This window comes from Mustelus asterias, chromosome 1 (genome assembly GCF_964213995.1).
Source record: "Mustelus asterias chromosome 1, sMusAst1.hap1.1, whole genome shotgun sequence".
Classification (NCBI taxonomy): Eukaryota; Metazoa; Chordata; class Chondrichthyes; order Carcharhiniformes; family Triakidae; genus Mustelus; species Mustelus asterias.
Window position 1 is genome coordinate 125,014,929 of NC_135801.1, and position 23,283 is coordinate 125,038,211.

General features: G+C 43.5%; 1 protein-coding gene across 1 annotated transcript in view; it reads left to right on the top strand.

Annotated features, from left to right (window-relative positions):
- The window catches only part of adamts6 (ADAM metallopeptidase with thrombospondin type 1 motif, 6), a 268,724-nt gene that overhangs the window by 162,730 nt on the left and 82,711 nt on the right, over positions 1 to 23,283 (top strand). The window contains exons 11-12 of the mRNA XM_078218220.1: positions 1,657 to 1,798; positions 10,709 to 10,816. Coding sequence (XP_078074346.1) covers positions 1,657 to 1,798; positions 10,709 to 10,816 — 250 coding nt within the window. The remainder of the gene's footprint in view (positions 1 to 1,656; positions 1,799 to 10,708; positions 10,817 to 23,283) is intronic.

Below are 23,283 nucleotides of genomic sequence, written 5' to 3' on the forward strand. Positions count from 1 at the left end.
GATGAGAATTTTAAAATTGAGGCATTGCCTACCTGTGAGCCACTGTAGGGCAGTGAGCATACGGACAGGTGATGGTTGAATGGGACTTGCTGCAAGTTTAGGCACAGACAGACAAGTTGTGGATAAATGCAAGTTTCCAGAGGTGGAAAATGGGAGGCCAACAGAAGTTCATTGCAAAGGTCAAGGCTGGAGGTGACAAAAGACGTGACGAGGTTTCAGCAACAGATGAGCTGAGTCAAAGTTGAGTCACGCAATATTACATGATGATATTGGACAATATTAATTGTGAAATTAGGTGTTCTTAGCAATGTTGGGGATACATCGTCTGAAGTATGTGTTAGGGTCAACGATGACGCCAAGGTTGTGATCAGTTTGATTCAATCTCAGATGTTTAACAGGGAGAGGGATGGAGTCAGTCGCCAAGGAGAGAGGTTTGTGGTAGGGACAGAGACAATGGGATGAATGATACAGGCCACCTGTGGGCAGGAAAGCAGACAGATGGACTCTTAGGGTGTGGTGTCAAAGCAGTGTGCCTGCCATCCCACCATGATTTTACAGGTAGTGAGGGAGATGCCGGGTGGTTCACCCACCTGTGGCCCAGTAGAGACCCTTAAGTGGGCCTCTCAAACCCTGGCCTAAACACCCCATCCCAATCTCCAAGCACTTAAAGTTCCAATCCATCACAGCTTGTCTCCTCATTGCTGAAGTGCAGTACCAGCAGTGGCCACCATCCCTACCATATCGGCATTGGGGAGAGCTGTGGCCTCTGATTGACTGGCATCTCTCTGAGATGGGACTTCTTGACCCTGAGGGATGAAAAACCCGCTTCCAACCTATTAACAATGAATTGGTCATTAAAGTTTTACATGGAGGCTGGTGTTCCCCTCTGTGGGTCCACTGCCTGGGGTGTGGGAATGAGCGCCCAGTGTAATTGGGCAACCTCATGAGGCCAATATAATGGATCTGATCTTCCCAGAATTTAGAGAGAGGAAATTTCTGCTTATCCAATACTGGATGTCGAAAAAGCAGTCTGACAATTTAGAGACAGTGAAGGAATCGAGACTGGTGATGGTGAGATTGAGCAGAACTCATCTGCATCTATGTGGAAGTTAACGCCATTTTTTGAATGATGTCACCAAAGGGCAACTTATAGATGAGAAACAGAAGGGGCCAAAGAAAGATCTTTGGGGGACACCAGTGGTAACTTGTGGGAACTGGAAGAGAAGCCATTGTAGGTGATTGTCTGGCTACGATTAGATATATAAAAATGGAACCAGGTGAGAGCACTCCCAGATAGCTGACCTAGTATTTTATGTGTGGGCCTTTTATTTGTTTTTAATGTTGTGAATTGAAATTTCTGTTACAATCTTAAAATAATGCTTGTTTCATATTGGTTTGTGTTGTGGCAAACAAGAGTGCCAACTTTGTGACGTCATCACTGCAATAATGGTTTATCTCAGTAGTATTCCTTTTGCCTTACAAGTGTATGTTTATATTATGGTGTTGATTATATCTATGGCAATAAATACCAATAGGATGATAAAAAATATCCTTCAAATGCCAATGTGTATTCTTTTAGAAATTTGCTAGACGGATAATTAATTTTTTTTGAGTAGGTAATTTTTTCACTCTGTAATTTTTTTCATTTTCCAACAGTTCTGGGCGTGGAACTTGCCTGGATAACGAACCACCAAAACGTGATTTTCTTTATCCAACAATAGCACCAGGCCAGGTGTATGACGCTGATGAACAATGCCGGTTCCAGTATGGTACCACGTCACGCCAGTGTAAATATGGGGTAAGACATCTGATTCCTAACTTTGCTCCATTGCAGTTAATTATGCATTTCAGCAATCTTCGAACACTTATGAACACTCCCTGCCTCCCCCCACTTTATGTGCCATATAAATGGTCAAACCCAATTTCCCTTGCACTTTTGTGGTTTTATGTAAATAATTATGATGCACATGTCTTGACTTTTTCATTAACTGTATTGTTAATGTACGAGAAGAATAACTTCACGAAGCATGCACAAGGTAAATTTGCCGGTGCAGATATGATGGGCCAAAGGCCTCCTTCTGTGCCCTAACAGTTCTGTGGAATAGACTTGCCCTCAACACAGGCCATGCACCATCCCTGAGATAAGATGGTGTAGCTGACTTGCTGACACATTTCTGTCAATGCTGTTCTTGAGTCAGTTGTTGACAGGTACCTGAGTGCCTCTTGGACCAGATCTCATCTATTTCCCACCCCTGATGTGGAGAAGAAACTCCTGACCTCTTCTTGATATCTTCACACGCGGCATGGTCAAGACTGGGAATATACCAAATGGGATATCAAACACCAACTCGTATCCGATTCTCACCAAATACTGAAGATTTGTTTTTTCAACACTATGAAGGTGGCTGAACAGTTGAGGCTACACAGACCAGCATGTGCTTACATGTTAACGTTTGTTTTTTGTTAGTAGATTGTATCTACTGAGTCTCAATTTTACAAAGGAAGTGTTAAAACAACATTGATCGGAAAAGCTAGCATCTTTCCCCCTGTGAATGGAAGAGGGAGTCCTGAGAGTTAATAAGACTTTCACAGAGCGGATCCTTTCTGTACACTTGATGCCTGTCTTACACACTAAGATGGAATAAACTTTACAATGTATTGGATCATTCATATTATATTACCTAATACATTGTTATGTTTTCTCCTGTTCATGTTAGGCATTACACTGATTAAATAGGTAATGGAACTAATGATTTAATCAACTTGATGATCTTGTTGGTTGAATGGTTTGATCAACAAGCTTTACAACTAAGCTTTTGGTCATCATTCATAATCTCTCTCCACTTGCTTCGACATTCTTTCCTCTCGTTTCCCTGTGGACAACAAAATATGACATTTTATTCTATGTTGAAGATGGCATGTAAAGGCATGTTATTGCCACAGATTAAATCAACACATGTTTTCTGTACTACATTTTAATCATGGATTACAGAACACAGATACATCTTCAATCACAAAGGAATCTTCCGTTCTGGAATCTAGGCCGGTGGCAGGTGGGCAAGTTGGTGTGCTTCCCACTGGGTGGCAGGACAGCTGAACACGTGTGATCTTTCACTCTTCAACTCATTAATTAGGCATCAGGAGATCAGCCAATCTTATGGTGAGGCAGGCAAAATGTCACCTGCTACGTTGTTACCTCATGGGGTCAAAGGTCCTGACGCCATATTTAAATGGCACCCAGACAACCATTTACTCAGTGCAGGCCAGGACCTCTGCCTTACTGTTCCAGAGTCCTTGCAGCTGCAGCTCCTAATGAAAAGGTAACAGATGCGAGAAACAATATCCTGGGACATCTGAAGGTGCCTCTGGCTTTGCCTTTCACACATTTGTAGATAGGAATATCGCCTGCGACGCACTCATGGTCGGGTCAATGCAGTGGACCCTGTTCGCCAGCATCATGACTTTGAGGCCCCACTGCCTCTTGCTGCTCAGGTCCTTGCCCCTCCTGTCCCTTGCCAACCTGCAATGGGCTCTCCTCCTTGTCATCTGGGTGAGAACCATTACTAAGGCAGGGTTGCTTGAAGTCTGCATCATTGACGCCTCAGTGGATCTGTGAATGAATTGAAGTGATAAATTTAGTTGGCGCATCCTTTACATGTTTTCCTCCATCTTAAAGCCAGCAGGCCAGTGTGAAGCTCTTTGCCTGGCCTCGGTCTAGACAAGGCATCCCCACCACACTCCTTCCAGATGAAGGATATCCTGAAGGAACATAGATGGGCATTCCTCCCACTCATACAGGTTGTACATGGAGATACTGCTCTTTTACAAAGTTGCTGAAAGCCATGTGCAAGAAGCCACCCTCTAATACCAGTCAGCTTGTCTCCACTAGCTTTCGGATTCTATAGAGAGAGGCCATTGCTGTGACAGCATAAAAAGACTAACCAGATGATCTCTTGTCATCCGTGACCATTCACTTGGGAGGATGGAAGTTTGGAGCTGCAAGTTGGCTGCTCTTCACCAGCTGTGCACCTAGGAAGCATGCACCTCCTTCCCTCTTTAAGGAAACTCAAACCAAAATGTGATAAATGGGGTTGATAAAACACCCCGATCCCCATGTTACTTCAGTAACACTAAATGTCAAATCATTGGAAGCAAGATAAATTACAAAAGACTGGAAAAATCATTGCAAGTGCACACAACAAATACTAGATACAGATAATCTTTAAATCCAATTCTATATCTTGACAGAATTGTTGCATCACATCTGCAACAAGTTTCATATTAACGAAGCGAAACAAAAAATAATGCCAAATGTATCTTTAGTTGTATAATTAATTTTTCTACAGAAACAGTACTTGTATTGCAGCGAGGCTGAGGAATCTTTATAACACAGGACAGGGGTGTGGAGGGGGGAGATGGGATGGAATTATCCAGTCCCCTTGCAGCAGAGGTTGTTTCTTCAGAAGGAATTCTTCAAAATGAAAATACAACAAAACTTACTCCAACTTATAAATCAAAGGAAGGGTTTAATAAAGAAACATCATTATTCCAAACTTGGGGCCTCGCCCTGGGCCACTCCAAGCCACCCACAATTCTACCGTAGTTCCTTATTTATAGTGAATCAGCTGGTCAGCTGACTATTACATCACTCTGTAATTGGTTTCATGGTTTACTGGGTCAGCTGACCCTTACATCTTGTTCCCATTGGTCACATTACATCCAATACAAAGTTGTCACTGGTTACATTCTAACAGAGGTGACTCGCTATTGGCCACCAGTAGGATCTTCCAGTCCCACCGAAGTTGATGGTGATTTACATTCCTCCTCTGTGCCGCTGTTGGGGAACCCATGGCGGGGATCGACTTCGGTCAGACTGCAACATCCTATTGGCGGGCAGGGCTTGAGAAATTTGCCCTTGGAGTGGTGGGGGATTTGTAGGGGGAGAGCTCAGGAGCAAAAAAGGTTGAAACACCCCTCCCCCCATTCAAATGTACTGCGTGACTGAGTTGTAGGATTTTGGTTTCAGTGTTTTCCTGTCCAGGGACATCTCAATCATTCTTCTGAGATGCCAGAGAAGCACAAAGACCCATCTCCTTTGTGAACGAGACAAAGTCAGAGGATAAATCAATGGCTGCTGCTGTTATAGGTGTCCTCGTAGATGCTTGAAAAGAAATTGCCTCCCCTTTTGGTCAGGGAATGCTGCATGAGTCAGTGAAACCAATAAAGAGAGGAAAAAAATGACAGTGGATTGAAAATTAACGATTATACTGCATTTGTTTATTTTTACAGCAATTAAAGTTGTGAGTCTGTAGGGAAGATCAGAGTTCTTTGATCTATGTGTTGAAGTCAATGCAGCTTTACAGGCTTGGCCCACCAGAATTAACTGAAAGTTCAGTGATGGCTGCCAGGACAACCATAAATATAAATGTAAATTTTCAGGTGCAGTGGACAAATACTACGATGTCCTACTTAGTGCTGTAATTAAATTTTTCTTGAAAAAAACAGCTTGGCGCGCATTTAACATAGAATAAAACTTGTTGCTGTAAATGGAATATTTTTAAAGCTTTTTTACTTTGTGAGACAGAAACAGCATGAACAAAAAAGGACAAAAATGCAGGCCTCTCCAGCTCTCCATACTGAACTATTACTTATAAGGAAGATGTAAAGATGGACACTTTCCCAGGAGGTGTTTTCTGCAGGGCTATAAGGAATGTGTGACTTTTTCAGACTCCCATTGTACACCACTTTAAACAAAGTCGAAAACAATGGTATTTTGCTAATTAGTTTGGTGGCATTAGGTTATTAATTTTTTTCATACTTTTGATACTTTAGCTTATTCATTTGCTACGTTTCTGTTGTATATGATGGGATAATTTCCATCTCTGTAACAGCACTTGATTCCGTCTCACCTCAGCTCATCTGCTGAATCTCTTTTGTCTTTGTTACCTCTGTTACTTCTAGACTTGACTATTCCAATGCACTTCTGGCTGGCCTCCCATCTTCCACCCTCCATAAGCTTAAGGTAATCTAAACTATGTTACCTGTATCCTAACTCGTATTAAGTCCCAATCACCCTGTGTTCGCCAGCTCACATTGGTTCCTGATTAAGTGATATTAAAATTCATACCTACAATTTCAAATCCCTCTATGGCCTTGTTCCTTTCCGTCTATGTCACCTTCTCCATTCCTCTGAGATGGTCCTCCTCAGTTCTCACCTCTTGCGAATCCCCGATTTTGGTTGTTCCACCATTGGTGGCTGTACATTCAGCCGCCAAGACCTAAGTTCTGGAATTCCCTCCCTAAATCTCACTCTACCTGTTTCCTCCTTTAAGTCACTATATAAAACTGCATCCTTGACCAAGCTTTTGATTATTTGCTCTAATATCCCGTTATGTTGCTTGATCTTATGTTTTACGAGGATTAAGTAGGATGCATGGCACAGATACAGGCCATTCAGCCCCAATCAGTTCATGCCAGTGTTTCACTCCACTCCTTGGATGGCATGGTGGCACAGTGGTTAGCACTGCTGTCTCAGAGCACCAGAGACCCAGGTTCAATTCCGGCCTTGGGTCACTGTCTGTATGGAGTTTCCATGTTCTCCCTATCTCTGCGTGGGTTTCCTCCGGGTGATCCAGTTCCTTCCCACACTCCAAAGATGTGTCAGTTAGGTTGATTGGCAAAATTGCCCTAGTATCAGGGGGGCTAGCAGAGTAAATACATGGTGTTACGGGATAGGACCTGGGTGGGATTGTTGTCGGTGTAGGCATGATGGACTGAATGGCCTTCTTCTGCACTGAAGGCATTCAATGATTCTATGATCCTCCTGTCTTTTCTCCTCTTAAATTTGTCATCATAGTCATCTATTCCCTTCTTCCTCATACGTTTGTCTAGCTTCCCCTTAAATTCATGTATACTATTTGCTTCAACCACTGCCTGTGTCAATGAGTTCCACATTCTCGCCACTCTTTGGGTAAAGAAGTTTTTTCTGAATTGCCTATTGGATTTCTTGACGGCTATCTTATATTGATGGCCTCTAGTTATGCTCTTCATCAGAAGAGGAAATATTCTCTCTGCATCCACTCTGTCAAAACCTTTCATAATTTTAAAGACCTCTATTGGGCCAGCCCTCAGCAGAAACCCAGCCTGTCAATCCTTTCCTGATATGTATGCTGATGCATGTCCGGTATCATCCTTGCATCCTCTCCAGTGCATCTATATCCAAACTGCACGCAGTATTCTTTTGAGTATTGTTTAACCATGGTTCAATAAGTGCGTTGTTTCATAATGCCACTGTGCACCACCTTGGAATATTTTATTGTTAAAGGCACTATAAAAATATAAGCTATTGATGGAAGGCTTTCAGTGAATTGTATTGTTTTTGCTTCATTAACAAATACTCTGTTGCCATAATGCTCTATTTTAGAAAAGGAGGGTAAAATATGCACAATTCTTGAAAAAGTGATGTGGAATTCTCACTATTTTTAGCAGTTTTAATAGCATGTGGTCACCACATTAAACATTGGTTGCAATCTCAATCTTAACTTTCAAAGTAATCTTTGGACTCGTAGTTGCTATTGACATACTGCCATGTCTGCAGCGTGCCATCAGAAACAAGTGGAGTTGTGTTGTCTCAAACAACCAGGGACTCATTCTGTAGCCCTTTTGATTGGATTCTGGTTGCAGGCATGGAGTGTCTCACAAGTTAGTGAGACACTCCATGCCTGCAACCAGTGAAAGATTTAGATCATTTGAAATCAATGGTAGAGTAGCGACATCAGAAAGCAGAATGCCTGCAATTTCCTCCTTGGGTGCAGTCTGGAGGTTGCAGCATAATTGTATTCTGCGTTGCGCCCAATTATTCAACCGATCTAATTAGGACAGGCCCAAACATAAAATAAGCATATATGGACAGAAATCAGTGTAAAAGATTAAGACCCAAGGAAATGCCAAACCTACATCAGTACATTTCTTCAAGCTTTAAAATCAAAAATTTCAATTTAATTCTCCATCAGATGAAGTGGGGCAGAAATTTGTCTTGGACGGTGGCACAAAACAAATGGTATTGAATCAAAGAAACATAGGAGCAAGAGTAGGCCATTCAGCCCTTCGAGCCTGCTCCACCATTCAATTAGATCATGGCCGATCATCTACCTCAATGCCACATTCTTGCACTATCTCCATATCCTTTCATATCATTAGTCTCCATAAATCTATTGTTTTCTGTCTTGAACATGCTCAATGATTGAGCTTCCTACATCCTCTGAGTAAAGTAGAGAATTCCAAAGATTCACCATCCTCTGAGTAAAGAAATTCCTTCTCAACTCAGTGTTAAATGGCTTACCCCTTATCCTGAGATTATGTCCCCTGGTTCTACACTCAGCAGCCAGGAGAGACATCCCATCTACATCCAACCTATCAGGCCCTGTAAGAGTTATATAAGTTTCAATGCAATCACCTCTAATTCTTTGAAATGCTAGAGAATATTGGCTCAATTTCTCATTCTCCCCTTATAATTCCACCAGCCCAGGGATTAATCTAGTGAAACTCTCTCTGTGGCAAGTATATCCTTTCTTAGATAAGGAGATCAAAACTGCACTGTGGTTCTTCAAGGCTCTATACAGACATCTTTACTCCTGTACTCAAACCTTATGATGAAGGTTGACATACCATTTGCCTTCCTTATTGTCTACTGCACCTGCATTCTATCTTTTAATGACTCGTGAACAAGGACATCCAGGTTCCTTTGGACACCAACACTTCCCAATCTCTCACCATTTAAGAAATATTCTGTTTTTCTGTTTTTTCTACCAAAGTGGATAACTTCACACATAGGTATTCTACCTGCCATATTCTTGCCTATTCACTTAGCCTTTTCAAGTCCAGTGGTCATCTGGGACTTTGGCTACTTTACCTTTTTACCTCAAGTCCACCTGAAGCCTCCTTGCATCCTCCTCACAACTTACATCCCCACCTAATTTTGTGTCATTAGCAAATTTGCAAATATTACAATTTGTCCCCACATCCAAACCATTTATATAGATTGTGAACAGCTATGTCCCTAAGCAATCATCCTTGAGGAATCCCACCAGAAACATCTGTCATCAAGTGAATGGCCTGTTTATTCCTCCGCTCTTCTTTATCTGTTAACCAATTCTCAATCCACACTAGTACATTTCCCCCATCCCATGCACCCCAATTTTATTCATTAACCTTCTGTGTGGGCCTTAGCAAACACCTTCTGAAGATACAAATACACTTCATCCGCTAGTTCTCATTTATCAATGCTACATCTAACATGCTCAAAACTCTCAATATGATTTCCCTTTCGTAAATAGTAGCTAAGTAGTTAGCACTGCTGCCTCATAGCGCCAGGGACCCAGGTTCGATTCCCGGCTTGGGTCACAGTCTGTGTGGAGTCTGCATGTTCTCCCCGTGTCTGCGTGGGTTTCCTCCGTGTGCTCCGGTTTCCTCTCACAGTCCGAAAGACATGTGAATAATAGAATTTCCATACTAAATTCTTCCTCAGTGTACCCGAACAGGTGCCGAAGTGTGGCGACTAGGGGATTTTCACAGTAACTTCATTGCAGTGTTAATGTAAACCTACTTGGGACACTCTAAACATTAAACTTAAATCTGCGTTGACTCTGTCCAATTTTACCATTTCTTTCGAATGTCAAGTTACGACATACTCTCTAATAATGTAACAAAGCTAATAGATTGATGCAAAGCTAACAGGTCTGTAGTTCTGTTTTCTCTCTTCCTTCTTAAACACTTGCTACTTTCCAGTCTGCGGGAAGCTTTCCAGAATTGATAAAATTTTGAATGTAAACTACCAATGCATCCACTATCTCTTAACACCTCTCCCAGCACTCAGCATCAACCACCCATACACAGCACCTGATACTCAGCTCCTCTGCAGTCAATGAAATTAAATATCGAGAGCTGCGTAGAACCGGCAACCGATTTGATATCACCGATTTTGTGTGACTGCCCTGGACGAAATTCGACCCCAGGAAGAACCCACATACAGAAAAGGTATGTGGGTTTTAAAGTGACGAATATTTTACCATAAAAGCAACAAATAAGCCTCAGTTGTAAATCTCAGTGAGGATACATTTGATGAAAATACATTTTAAAAACTGCAACTATAAGAGCAGAATACTCATTTTGTTCCTGCTGTGAGTGAAATAAAGTTTGGACAATGTTGACACACCCATCCCCAAACAAGCACAATTGTGGTCATACTCACATCTGAGAACTGAGAGGGTGGCTAGTTTTTGGCAGAGCAACTTGTTCAGATAGAATGTTTAGTAGATGGATGTAAAAGGTTGAGGTGACAATTATGTTTTGGAGTAACTCACGTATGTCCAAATTTCCACAATATGTTAAACCATGTAATTGGTTTGTATCCAGATTATGAGTGCATCTTGTGGTGATTTCATGTTAGTGCGCTGTGCTGTCAGATTGCATGTTAAACTTTGACCAGGACTTTTGTTAAACATTCTACTGAACATTGAAGACTGATGACAGTCAGGGCAATACCATGTCTTGCTGGCTGCTGAATTTAATCTGACAGATTTACATTGGTGGTATCACCAGTTACACCAGACCAGGCGTGTCTACAGCTGGTGGCACCAGTGCAATAAAAATGCCACTGCTGGTGCCAAACACTTTATTCTGATCAACTTGCCACTGCATTCTTTCCTAGGAAGTGTGCAGAGAGCTCTGGTGCCTCAGCAAGAGCAATCGATGTGTAACAAACAGCATTCCTGCTGCTGAAGGTACCCTGTGCCAGACGGGAACCATTGAAAAAGGGGTAAGTACCCTTTCAAACTGTTTGCTCAGAACTTTCACACAAATGTTGCCAGAGTTCATTAAACCACTTTGCCCTAACGATAAGCAGTGGACTGATTCACATGGCTGTAAATGTATTTGCAACGGAGCTCTGCTAAGATTTTCACCCAACACGATGTTGCTGGTCTCAGCTGGAGTACTGATATGTTTGAACTGCTCATAGTAAAGCATTTCTCTCACATTTAATAAGCTCCGCAAACATGTTAAGAAATAGAAATCAATTAATCAACCTATGACATGACCGATGCATTTTAAAAACTGGTAGGATAAGGATCGACCTCGGGCCAACATTTTCCATTGGTCTTCATACGCACAATTGAAGAGATAAACATGTGATATGACAGTCTCCACATGCCAACTTTAACAACGCACTAGATTCAATCATGAACAAAGCTGGAAGAAAAGTAATAGTTTTAAAGTTTTGACGTATCTTGATGTGAAAACAGAATCAAGACACCAGGTCAAGCCCATCTCTTAACATTAAAAGCTGTCCGTGTTAAAACTGAATTTTCCCTTATTTGGAGATGGAGAAGTTTGGATTGTTCCCTTTCTCCTTCAGTAACAATGTAGAAAGGTGAAAATTAGGAGGAGACAAAAGCAATACCAGATCAGGCCAAGTTTTAACTGAATCAAGCCAAGCCAACAATCTCAATGTCTATATTTATCCCGATTCTGTCACTACAGTTCCTGCTTGCTTCTCTGAGCTATAAGGGCCTCTCTAAGGTGCAGTGTTGTGTTTCAGTGGGTATATAGTGTTATTGTAAATTTAATCGCTGTCAGAATACTTGAGCTCTACCTGGCTGGCAGCTGTCTTTTTGAAAATGATTGAGGTCACTTCACCAGTACTGAAGATATCTTCATACCAAGTGTATAAACAAACTGGAGAAAGTGCTTTCCCTTCCAATCTTGTTCTTCAACTTTGCACATTAGTCATATTTTCTGTTACATTTTAATGTTTTTGGAAGCAGCAACTCAAGTTTTATTTACCTTTTCGCGAGGAGAACATGGGAAAACATTACTGCTGGCAAACGTTGAGAAATGTCAGGTGGTGAGATATATAAAACTTGGAAAGCTTATCAAAGACTGGAAAATTTATTGAAGAAGTACAAGAAATGTATTAACCTTTTTCCAAACCAATTCAGTGACAAATGTGAATAAAATGTCAATGTAAGTAAATGAATGGATTTTGGCATTGAGGGATATAGCAAGGTGACTGAAAGAGGTGTCATGTGTCTGATGGAACCTCAGAAGTGCAGGGAAACTAAACAGTTTGGCCTAGAAAATTTCTTAGGCCCACTTGCAGGCCTGAAACGGTTGGAAAACCAGGGCTGGATTGTAGAAGCAGGAACGGGATGTGTTCATGCTGGCCGTTTGGTGCCACGAGACATTTTTGGAAACAAAGAACAATACAGCACAGGAACAGGCCCTTCGGCCCTCCAAGCCCACGCTGCTCCCTGGTCCAAACTAGACCATTCTTTTGTATCCCTCCATTCCCACTCCGTTCATATGGCTGCCAGGTTGGAGTTGGATTGGCTGCCCATTGCCAAGCACTGGGCAATCAATTGAGGACAGTTAGCCCAATTCTAGAGCCATTAAGGTGCCGTTCCCACTTTGACTGGGATTTCCACTCAGCTACATGGGTAAGAGACCTCAACCTTATGTTTACAAGGACACCCAGGTCCCTCAGAATGCAAACATCTCTCAGTTTCTTACTGTTTAAAAAATACTCTGCTTTTCTATTTTTTCCTACCAAAGTGGAGCAATTTACATTTTTCCATATAATATCCTATCTGCCACCTTGTTAGCCATTCATTTATCCTGTCTAAATCATTTTGCAGCCTCTTTGCATTCACATAGCTTAATTTTCCACCTAACTTTGTATCATCAGCAAATTGCATTATTCTTGTTTCCTTATCAAAGTTATGGACATTGATTGCAAATATCAAGCATTGACCCTTGCAATACAACCTGCCAACCTGAAAATAATCCATTTATTCCTGTTTTTTCTTCTGTGTCCATTAGCTAATTCTCAATCCAGCAAATGTTAATTTTGTGTAATTCCCCCTTGTAAGGCACCTTATCAAATGGAGGCAATTCTCCAACCTAGGCACGCCTCGCGCAGATCACACAATCCCAGAGAGTAGCGCGAGGGCCTAAATATCGGCTTTGTGACCGGCGCCAACTTTGCGACCCTCCCGGCCCCTTTCCAATGGCATGAACCGGATGGCATGAGGCCGGTTAGCATGTTTAAAGTAGCATTTCAATATGCATAGCCCACTTGAATTCCAGCGCATGGAATTCACCAGCCTTCGAGCGCGGTGCGAGTCTACGAGAATCACTGGGTACCCGGTAGTGCCAGTTGGGCACTGTCAGTATGCTGGGGCAGTGCCAAGGGGGTGGGCTTGAGTGGGGGCTATAATGAGGGTTGGGGTCTTAAAGGGGTGGATTATATCAAGGGTTGGGAGGGTGCATGTTGGAGTTCTTGATGGGGGGGGCATGTCGGAGGCCAGGCAGCGGAACCCATCGAGAGGGCCCCCAATGCCCCGATTTCGGCAACCTGTGTCGGGGAGGGGGAACATATCGGGGGGGGAAGGGAGAGGACTTGTGAGATCGGGGCGCCCTTATGAAACGGTGCTCACGCACTCTGAAGCTGGGCTCATCGGCATGTTTACGCCTGAGACAGGCCTGGATCACTCCTGTTGTCTTGCCGCTATGACACTTGGAAATCTTTGGGGAGAATTCCACCCAATGTTTCTTTGAAAATCCCAATACAATACATCCACTGATTCCTTGCTAGTTACAACTTTAAAAAATGCTAACAAATTTGGCAAATAAAGTTTTTCTTCCATGGATACATGTTGCCGATTATGTTTTTGAAGTGTCCTGTTATTACTTCCTTAAAAATAGATTCTAATATTCTAATATTTTCCTGATGATTGATGTCAGGCTAACCGGCTGTAGTTCTTTATTTTCCTTCTCCCACCTTTCTTGAATAGCTGCCTTCATAGAATCATAGAATCCCTACAGTGCAGAAGGAGGCCATTCGGCCCATCGAGTCTGCACCGACCACAATCCCACCCAGGCCCTACCCCCACATATTTTACCCGCTAATCCCTCTAACCTATGCATCTCAGAACACTAAGGGGCAATTTTTAACCTGGCCAATCAACCTAACCCGCACATCTTTGGACTGTGGGAGGAAACCGGAGCACCCGGAGGAAACCCACGCAGACACGAGGAGAATGTGCAAACTCCACACAGACAGTGACCCGTGTGGAGTTTGCACATTCTCCTCGTGTCTGCGTGGGTTTCCTCCGGGTGCTCCGGTGCCTTCCAGTGCACGGAACTGCTTCTAAGCCAGGAAGAGCAGGAATGTTTCCTCCAGGCCCAACAAGCTACTGAGTAAACCACCCCCACCCACCCAGCAGTCAGACTGCTCCTCCCTGCCCAACGTTGGATCCACACCCACAGTTTGGACACCCCTGCACTCTTCCCCAGTACACCTATCTGTTCTCATAGGCTTCGGCCTTGTGAAGAAAGCTTCCCAAAATAACTCGCTGCAGCACCCACATTTATTGTCCATTCCTAGTTGAGGAGGTGAAGGTGAGCTGCCTCTTGAACCGCTGTAGTCCATGTGGTGTAGGTATGCCCACAGTACTGTTAGGGTGGGAGGTCCAGGATTTTGATGCAGCAACAGTGAAGGAACGATGATATTATTTCCATGTCAGGATGGTGAGTGATTTGCAGGGGAAATTCCAGGTGATGTTCCCATGTATCTGCTGCCCTTGTCCTTCTAGATGTTAGAGTTGTGGGTTTGGGATTTGTTTTATTTCTGACTGCCCTCTTCTAAACAAAAGAGAGCTTTTTGGTACATTTGGCGCTATCTTCTTGTATAATACGGAGCAAATGCAGTTAGGAACTATGTAATTAGAATATTATCACTTTCTATTCTATCAAATGATAAAACATTATTCCAAAAAATAGATAAACTATGATTTGTGCCAAAGTGCACAACACAGAAATGCTATTTTCCATTGTTTGACGTCCATTTTATCTTCTGTGATTGTTCACTGATGTTCTCTGCATAATAGTCCCACGCAGAACAAAATGATTTTCAGGGCATATTTGGATTGCAAAATGAGAAGCAGCTACTAGAAGCTGAGAGATATTGGTGCCAATAATAACTCTTGAGGTGGAATAGAAGAGAGCTAGGTTTTTGTTGGGGGGGGAGGGGGTGGGTGGGATTTGTGGCCACAGGCCCTGCTGAATTTACCAACAGATTCCCCAGCTGCAGCCAGCCAGATTGACCTGCTGACTGCTGGGTGGGGTGACAACAGGAGAGCTGAGCGGATATAAGCCTGACCCTGAGGGAGGGGTGAGTATGTTATCATGACGTAAGGGAAGAGGGGAAGGTTCGGATATCGCAGGGCATTGATGTTGGATATTGTGGGGGAGGTGGGGGGCAAAATAAATATCACAAGTGGGGGTGGGTGGGATGAGCCAATCACAAGAGTTTTATTGCATGGAGGTAAATGTGGTGGCACTTCTGCTTCTTCTGACTCGCAAGCCCTTTCCACCTCCATTTTGCTGGCAAGCTTCTGGCGTGTGGCCTCCTCCTGCTCCTATCTTCTCTGTTTCTATGTGTGGTTGTTAACAGTCAACTGAAGTTAAATTTGAGCCACCTTATACACAGATATTCAGACCTTCCCAAAAGGCAGAGAGAATTGACACATATCAGGCTGAAGTTTCTGGGCCCTGCAGAACCAGGATGGGAGGCAGTGGTGGTGGGACTGTGTAAAAGATCAGCAGGAAGGGCAGGCCTGTAGCGTATCCATCACCTTCCTGCTGCCACGGCGTTTTACCAGCAGCAGCAAGGAGCGTGGAGGAAGGCTCTCCCGCCCAGAGGCCATCCTGATCAGACCATGGAGGGGCCCCTGAAGATAATGGTCACCTCCACAGCAGCATGGTCGGTTGGACTTTGTTGGGACTGCGTAAATTGGAGGGCTGGCAGCTTTTCAGTCCCAGCAGTGCCACAAGGGCGATGGCCCTGCTGGAACTACAGTCAGGATAGAACTGCCGTCACACCATTCACCAACCAACCCCTCACCAGGCCTGCCTCCAACCCCACTCACCCTGCTGCGAGGCAAGCGTCCACTGATGATTCAGCGGGGTGTAGTTCCATCAGGGGCCACTGCTGCTGTGGCACTGTTGGGATTGAGGCATTGCCAGCCCTTCAATTTGCACAGTCCTAATAAAATGCAACCCCATCATGTTTAGTTGGTACTTAATGAATCTTAACACTTCTAAAATTATATTTACGTTACAAGGTGGTTTGATACTAAAGTGACGTCACATCTGCAAATGGCTTTCCAATTTACGCTATACAACATGGCATCACTACAAACAATTGCTGGAGAGCAGAAATGACAGTGAATGAGGGAGGTATTGAACTAAGCAGGTTACACAGGAATAATATAACGCCACACAGTGACTTGTGCAGTGCCATTAGTTATACTCGCTCTTTGCAAAGCTCATTAGGTGTGGCGCGCACACACATACACACACGCACACACACATGCACACGCTACATCTAACAGGTCAGTGTGCTGAGTGCTGAGTAAGCATCAATACGGTCCCATTTTGGTTTAACCCCTCATGAAACAAATGTTATCTTCGAGTACAACGACGGTGTGGAAGGGGATTGAATTCATTATTTAAGAGGACAACTGCATAAAACGACCACTTTTTGCAAGGAGTAAACAGAGGAACACCATTCAGAAAAAGAAGTTGAATTTATGTATTTCACAAAGTAAAAAGGTATGGCACTTTTGTTATTAGTGATACATACTTCGATGATTTTGAAAATATATTAGTTTTCCATAATTTCAAAAAATAAGATTTTAAAAATAACTTGCTACATTATTTAAACGTCTTTTTCCTTTGACACAGGTGGATGCCCATTTGGTGGCCATTCTCTTTCTCCCTATTCCATTGTTTGGTGGCTTAATTAGGAACACCAGCACCAAATTTCCAAAAGGTAATTGTAGACATATGACTGAAGGAAGCCAGTGAGTGTGGCCCCTAAACTGACGCCACTGGCTTAACTCTGTCACTCCATATACTGTCCCTTGCTTCATTCTGCTACTTTTCCTGGTGTTAACTACTTAATCTGCTGTTGTGAGACTTCTCCTCTGCTACTTTGCATTGCAGCTTTCCACAGTGCTTTTTCTTATCTCCCTAAGGTAAACTGTCTAGTTTCTCTGTGGATTAGAACATAGAACAGTACAGCACAGAACAGGCCCTTTGGCCCACGATGTTGTGCCGAGCTTTATCTGAAACCAAGATCAAGCTATCCCACTCCCTATCATCCTGGTGTGCTCCATGTGCCTATCCAATAACCGCTTAAATGTTCCTAAAGTGTCTGACTCCACTATCATCTATCATTGCGCAATCTTTTACTTTTAACTATCTGTTCACCCTTTGAATTCTCATTTATCTTTATTTTGTTATGAACTGTTCCAAATGCCTATTTTATGTTCATCAGGCCCTGACTTGTTTCTTCTACAGGTGCAGGTAATCCCTCTTCATGGCACAATACCATTTTCCAACACATTGGGAAGTGCGTGGTGATACGAATTCATCATTTAATGAAGAAGGCCATGAGGGGTTGGCGACGTTTCCTGGTTGCTTCCCGAGACATGGACTGTATGCTGGTAGAAGACTGCACCTGAGATTCTGCCGATTACAAAGTGAAAGGACATTGAGCGATATAAACATCAAAGAAGAATGTTTCTGAATTGTAATACAGAAAAAAATAAATAGTAAAGTAAAAAACTTGCAGTGAAATAAATTTGAGAGGTGGCGTTATTTTACTGATGACTGAAAATGTCATGATGTTTCTTTGCCATCTTGTTTTGCCAGCATACATATCACCAGAGAATTACAGATAAGAATAGCCATTTTACCCATCTTAATTTATCCATCCAGAAAAATCCGGAATGTCCCTCCCCGTTATAGTCCATTGTAGCATTCAACCGTTTCTCAGTGACCTTCTATAACTTTCCTATGCCGATAATTATGTTCCCTTGTGTCTATTGCGCTTGTGCTCCTACATGGTAGGGTTTGGAAGATGCTGTTGAAAGAAATGGAATACACTGCTGCCACTGAGCTCAGATGGTGGAGGGAGTGAATGTTTAAGGTGGTAAATGGGGGAGTGCCAATCAAGTTTCTGCTTTGTCCTGGATGGTGTTGAGCTTCGTGAGTGTTGTTGGAGCTGCTCTCTTCCAGACAAGTCGAGAGTATTCCATCATACTCCGTATTAGTGCCGTGGCTTCAACAGGTTGGCACCTCATTTTTAGGTATGCCTGGTGCTGCTCCTGGCATGCCCTCCTGCACTCTTCATTGAACCAGTTTTGATCCCCCGGCTTGATGGTAATGGTCATGTGGGGGACATGCCGTGAGATTACTGATTGTGGTTGAATACAATTTTACTGCTGCTGATGGCCCACAACACCTCATGGATGACAATTTTTAGCTGCTAAATCTGTTCTGAAATTATCCCATTGAGCATGGTGGTAGTGTAACACAACATGATGGAGGGTATCCTCAATGTGAGGACAGGACGTGGTCTCCACAAGGACAAAGGTGGCCACTCAAACCAATCCTATAATGTTTAGATATATTTGCAGGCAAGTGGAGAGTATTCCATCCTGATTTGTGCCTTGTAGATCATGGCCAGGCTTTGGGGAATCAGGAGATGAGTTACTTGCCATATTTCATCACTTGCTGATGTTTCAGAGTAGACTGATGGGGCAATAATTAGCCTGATTGGATTTGTCCTGTGTTTTGTGGGCAGGATGTGGAGATGCCGGCATTGGACTGGGGTAAACACAGTAAGAAGTCTCATAACACCAGGTTAAAGTTCAACAGGTTTATTTGGTAGCAAAAGCCACTAGCTTTCAGAGCGCTGCTCCTTCGTCAGGTAAGTGGGAATTCTGTTCACAAACAGGGCATATAAAGACACAAACTCAATTTACAAAATAATGGTTGGAATGCGAGTCTTTACAGGTAATCAAGTCTTAAAGGCACAGACAATGTGAGTGGAGAGAGCATTAAGCACAGGTACTTCCCTGGAGCGGAGAAGCTACGACATCTTCTCCGTAGTCTTCAACATGTCATTGATGAAGACGAACATCTCGCCAAGGCCATCCCCACACCCCCCACTTCTTGCCTTCAAACAACCGCACAACCTCAAACAGACTATTGTCCGCAGCAAACTACCCAGCCTTCAGGAAAACAGTGACCACGACACCACACAACCCTGCCGCAGCAACCTTTGCAAGACGTGCCAGATCATCGACACGGATGCCATCATCTCACGTGAGAACACCACCAGGTACACGGTAGATACTCTTGCAACTCGGCCAACGTTGTCTACCTGATACGCTGCAGAAAGGATGTCCTGAAGCATGGTACATTGGGGAGACCATGCAGACGCTACAACGGATGAATGAACACTGCTCGACAATCACCAGGCAAGAGTGTTCTCTTCCAGTTGGGGAACACTTCAGCGGTCACGGGCATTCGGCCTCTGATCTTCGGGTAAGCGTTCTCCAAGGCGGCCTTCACGAAACCCACAACGCAGAGTCGCTGAGCAGAGACTGATAGCCAAGTTCCGCACACATGAGGACTGCCTCAACCGGGATCTTGGGTTCATGTCAGACTATCTGTAACCCCATGACTTGCCTGGGCTTGCAAAATCTCACTAACTGTCCTGGCTGGAGACAATACACATCTCTTTAACCTGTGCTTAACCCTCTCTCCACTCACATTGTCTGTACCTTTAAGACTTGACTACCTGTAAAGACTCGCATTCCAACCATTATTTTGTAAATTGAGTTTGCGTCTTTAGATGCCCTGTTTGTGAACAGAACTCCCACTTACCTGACGAAGGACCAGCAAGCGCTCCGAAAGCTAGTGGCTTTTGCTACCAAATAAAACGGTTGGACTTTAACCTGGTGTTGTGAGACTTCTTATTTTGTGGGCAGGACATACTTGGGCAGTCTGCTGCATTGTTGGGTAGGTGCCTGTGTTGTAGCTGTACTGGAACAGCTTGGCTATGAGTGCAGCAACATTCTGCACTCTCTCCTTTCATTCTCTATGAATGGTATGCTTTGTCTATATAGCATGCAAGAAACAATACTTTTCACTGTATACTCCTACATGTGACAATAATAAATCAAATCAAAAGCAAGTTTTAGAGCACAGGTCTTCAGCACTATTGCTGGAATATTATTAGGGCCCAAAGCCTTTGCAATATCCAGTGCCTTCAGCTGTTTTTAATATGGAGCGAATCGAATTGGCTGGAGACTGACATCTGTGAGGCTGTGGACCTCAGAAGGGGTCCGAGACAGATCATCCACTCGGTACTTCTGGCTGAAGATTGTTGCAAATGCTTCAGCCTTATCTTTTGCACTGATGTTCTGGGCTTCATCACGAAGGATGGGGATATTTGTAGAGCCTCCTTCTTGGTAAGTTGTTTAATGGAACACTGCCCAAGCTTTGTTCTGGTTGTAGGATCGCCTTTTCTCCATCTATTGTATGTTGCTTCTGCTGTTTAGTATGTATGGCACAAGAGTGGTGTTAGTAAGTTCATTTTTGTGATGGACGTTGAAGCCCCCCCACCTTGAGTACATTCTGTGCCCTGTACCTGGGGCTGTGTATAAAAGTAAAAAATTGGCAACATGTGTACTTGCGGAATTGTGTTTAAATACTTAAGGATGAAATTAATGTAGGAGGTGTAATAGACTCAATATTCAATGTAGCCAAGTAATACAGTTTAGTAAAACAAAACAAAGCTAAGAGGATGTTGAAGTACATTAACAAAACAGTCAAATACAAGTTACAGGAAGTCATGTTCAAACTATATAGTTATTTGGCCAGGCCACATAGAATCATAAAATCTACAGCATGGACACAGGCCCTTTGGCCCAACAGGTCCATGCTGACTAAAATGCCCATCTAAGCTAACCCCATTTGCCTGCATTTGGCCCATATCCCTCTAAACCTTTCCTATCCATGTGTCTGTCCAAATGCCTTTTAAATGTTGTCAATGTCCCTGCCTCAACCACTTCCTCTGGCAACTCATTCCACACATGTACCACCCTCTGTGTAAAAAAGCTGCTCCTCAGATTCCTATTAATTCTTTCCCCTCTTAACTTAAACCTATGCCATCTAGTTCTCAATTCCCCAATCCTGGGAAAAAGACTGAGTGCATTCACCCTATCCATGCTTCTCATGATCTTAGAAAACCTCTATAAGACCACCCCTCAGTCTCCTACACTCCAAAGAAAAAAGTCCTAGCCTGTCCAATCTCTCCCTATAATTCAGTCATTTGAGCCCTGGCAACATCTTTGTAAATCTCTTCTCCACTCTCTCTAGTTTCATAACATCTTTCTTATAGCAAGGCGACCAAAACTGAACACAATACTCGAGGTGCGGCCTCACCAAAGTCCTGTACAACTGCAACATAACTTCCCAATTTCTATACTCAATGCCCTGACTGATGAAGGCCAGCATGCCAAAAGCCTTCTTCACTGCCCTACCTACCTGTGACTCCACCTTTGGAGAATCATGTACCTGAACTCCAAGGTTCCTCTGTTCCATGATACTCCCTAACGTCCTACCATTCACCGTGGAAGACTTTCCAAAATGCAACATCTCACACTTATCTGTATTGAACTCCATTTGCCATTTCTCGGCCCACTTCCCCAGCTGATCAAGATCCCGCTGCAATTTTTGATAACCTTCCTCACTGCCGATAATACCACCTATTTTAGTGTCATCTGCAAACTTACTGTTCATGCCTTGTACAGTCTTATCCAGATTGTTAATATAGATAACAAACAGCCACGGGCCCAGTCCTGAGGCACACCATGAGTCACCGGCCTCCAGTCCGACAAGCTTCCTTCCACAATTACCCTCTGTTTCCTACCATCAAGCCAATTGTATATCCAATTTGCCAGCTCTCTCTGGATTCTGTGTGATCTAATCTTGCAGAGCAGCCTACCATGTGGAACTTTATCAAAGGCCTTACTGAAGTCCATACTGCCCTGTCCTTATCAACCTTCCTGGTCACTTCATCAAAGAACTCTAACAAATTTGTAAGGTATGATCTCCCATGCACAAAGCCGTGCTGACTACTTCTAATCAAGACCTGTCTTTCCAAATGTCTGTATATCTTATCCTCAGAATCCTCTCTAGTAACTTACCCACCACAGAGTCAGGCTTACTGGTCTGTAATTCCCAGATTTTTCTTTGCAACCCTTCTTAAATGAGGGCACAACATTTTCTGTGTCTACTTTGGTCCTTGAGGGGTCCTATTCTCTCTCTAGTTATTCTTTTTCTTTTAATATACTTAAAGAATCCCTTCGTATTCACCTTAATCCTCTCAGCCAAAGCTACCTCTTGCCCCCTTTGTGCTCTCCTAATTTCCTTCTTGAGTATACTCCTGTATCCCCTGTACACCTCCAGGGAGTCCCTTGATTCCAGCTGCTTGTACTTGAGCCATGCCTCCTTTTTCCTGGCCAAAACCTCAATATGTTTTGTCATCGAGGGTTCCCTGCTCCTGCCAGCCTTGCCCTTCACCCTCACAGGAACGTATAGACATTGAACTCTAGCTATTTCACTTTTAAAGGTCTCTCATTTGCCAGAGGTCCCTTTGCCCTCAAACAAGCTACTCCAATCAACCCTTGCAAGCTCCTGTCTAATTTTATCAAAATTCACCTTGCCCCAATTTAGAACTTGTAATTGTGGACCAGTTTTGTCCCTTTCCATAACTATTTTAAAATTAATAGAACTATGGTCACTGGTCCAAAGTGGTCCCCCACCGTTACCTGTCACTTGTCCTGCCCTATTTCCCAGGAGTAGGTCAGGTTCTGCCCCTTCCCGAGTAGGACTCTCCACATACTGCCTGAGGAAACTTTCCTGAACACACTTAACAAATTCCACCCCATCTAAGCCCTTTACACTATGGCAGTCCCAGTCTATGTTAGGAAAATTAAAATCCCTTACTATGACAACCCTATTACTCCTGCAAATCTCCCCAATCTCCCTGCATATTTGTTCTCCTAATTCCCGTTTACTATTTGGGGGCCTATAGTCCAACCTCAATGAGGTCACCATCCCCTTCTTATTTCTTACTTCCACCCACAAAGCCTCGCTGGATGATCCCTCGGTTATTTAATCTCTGATTACTGCCATGATGGTCCCCTTAATCAAAAATGCAACTCCCTCTTCACTCTTTCCTCCACCTCTGTCCCGCCTAAAGCACCCGTATGCTGAAACATGGAGCTGCCAGTCCTGTCCCTCCCTTAGCCCTGTTTCAGTTATGGCTATAGTATCCCAGTCCCACGGACTTATCCATGCCCT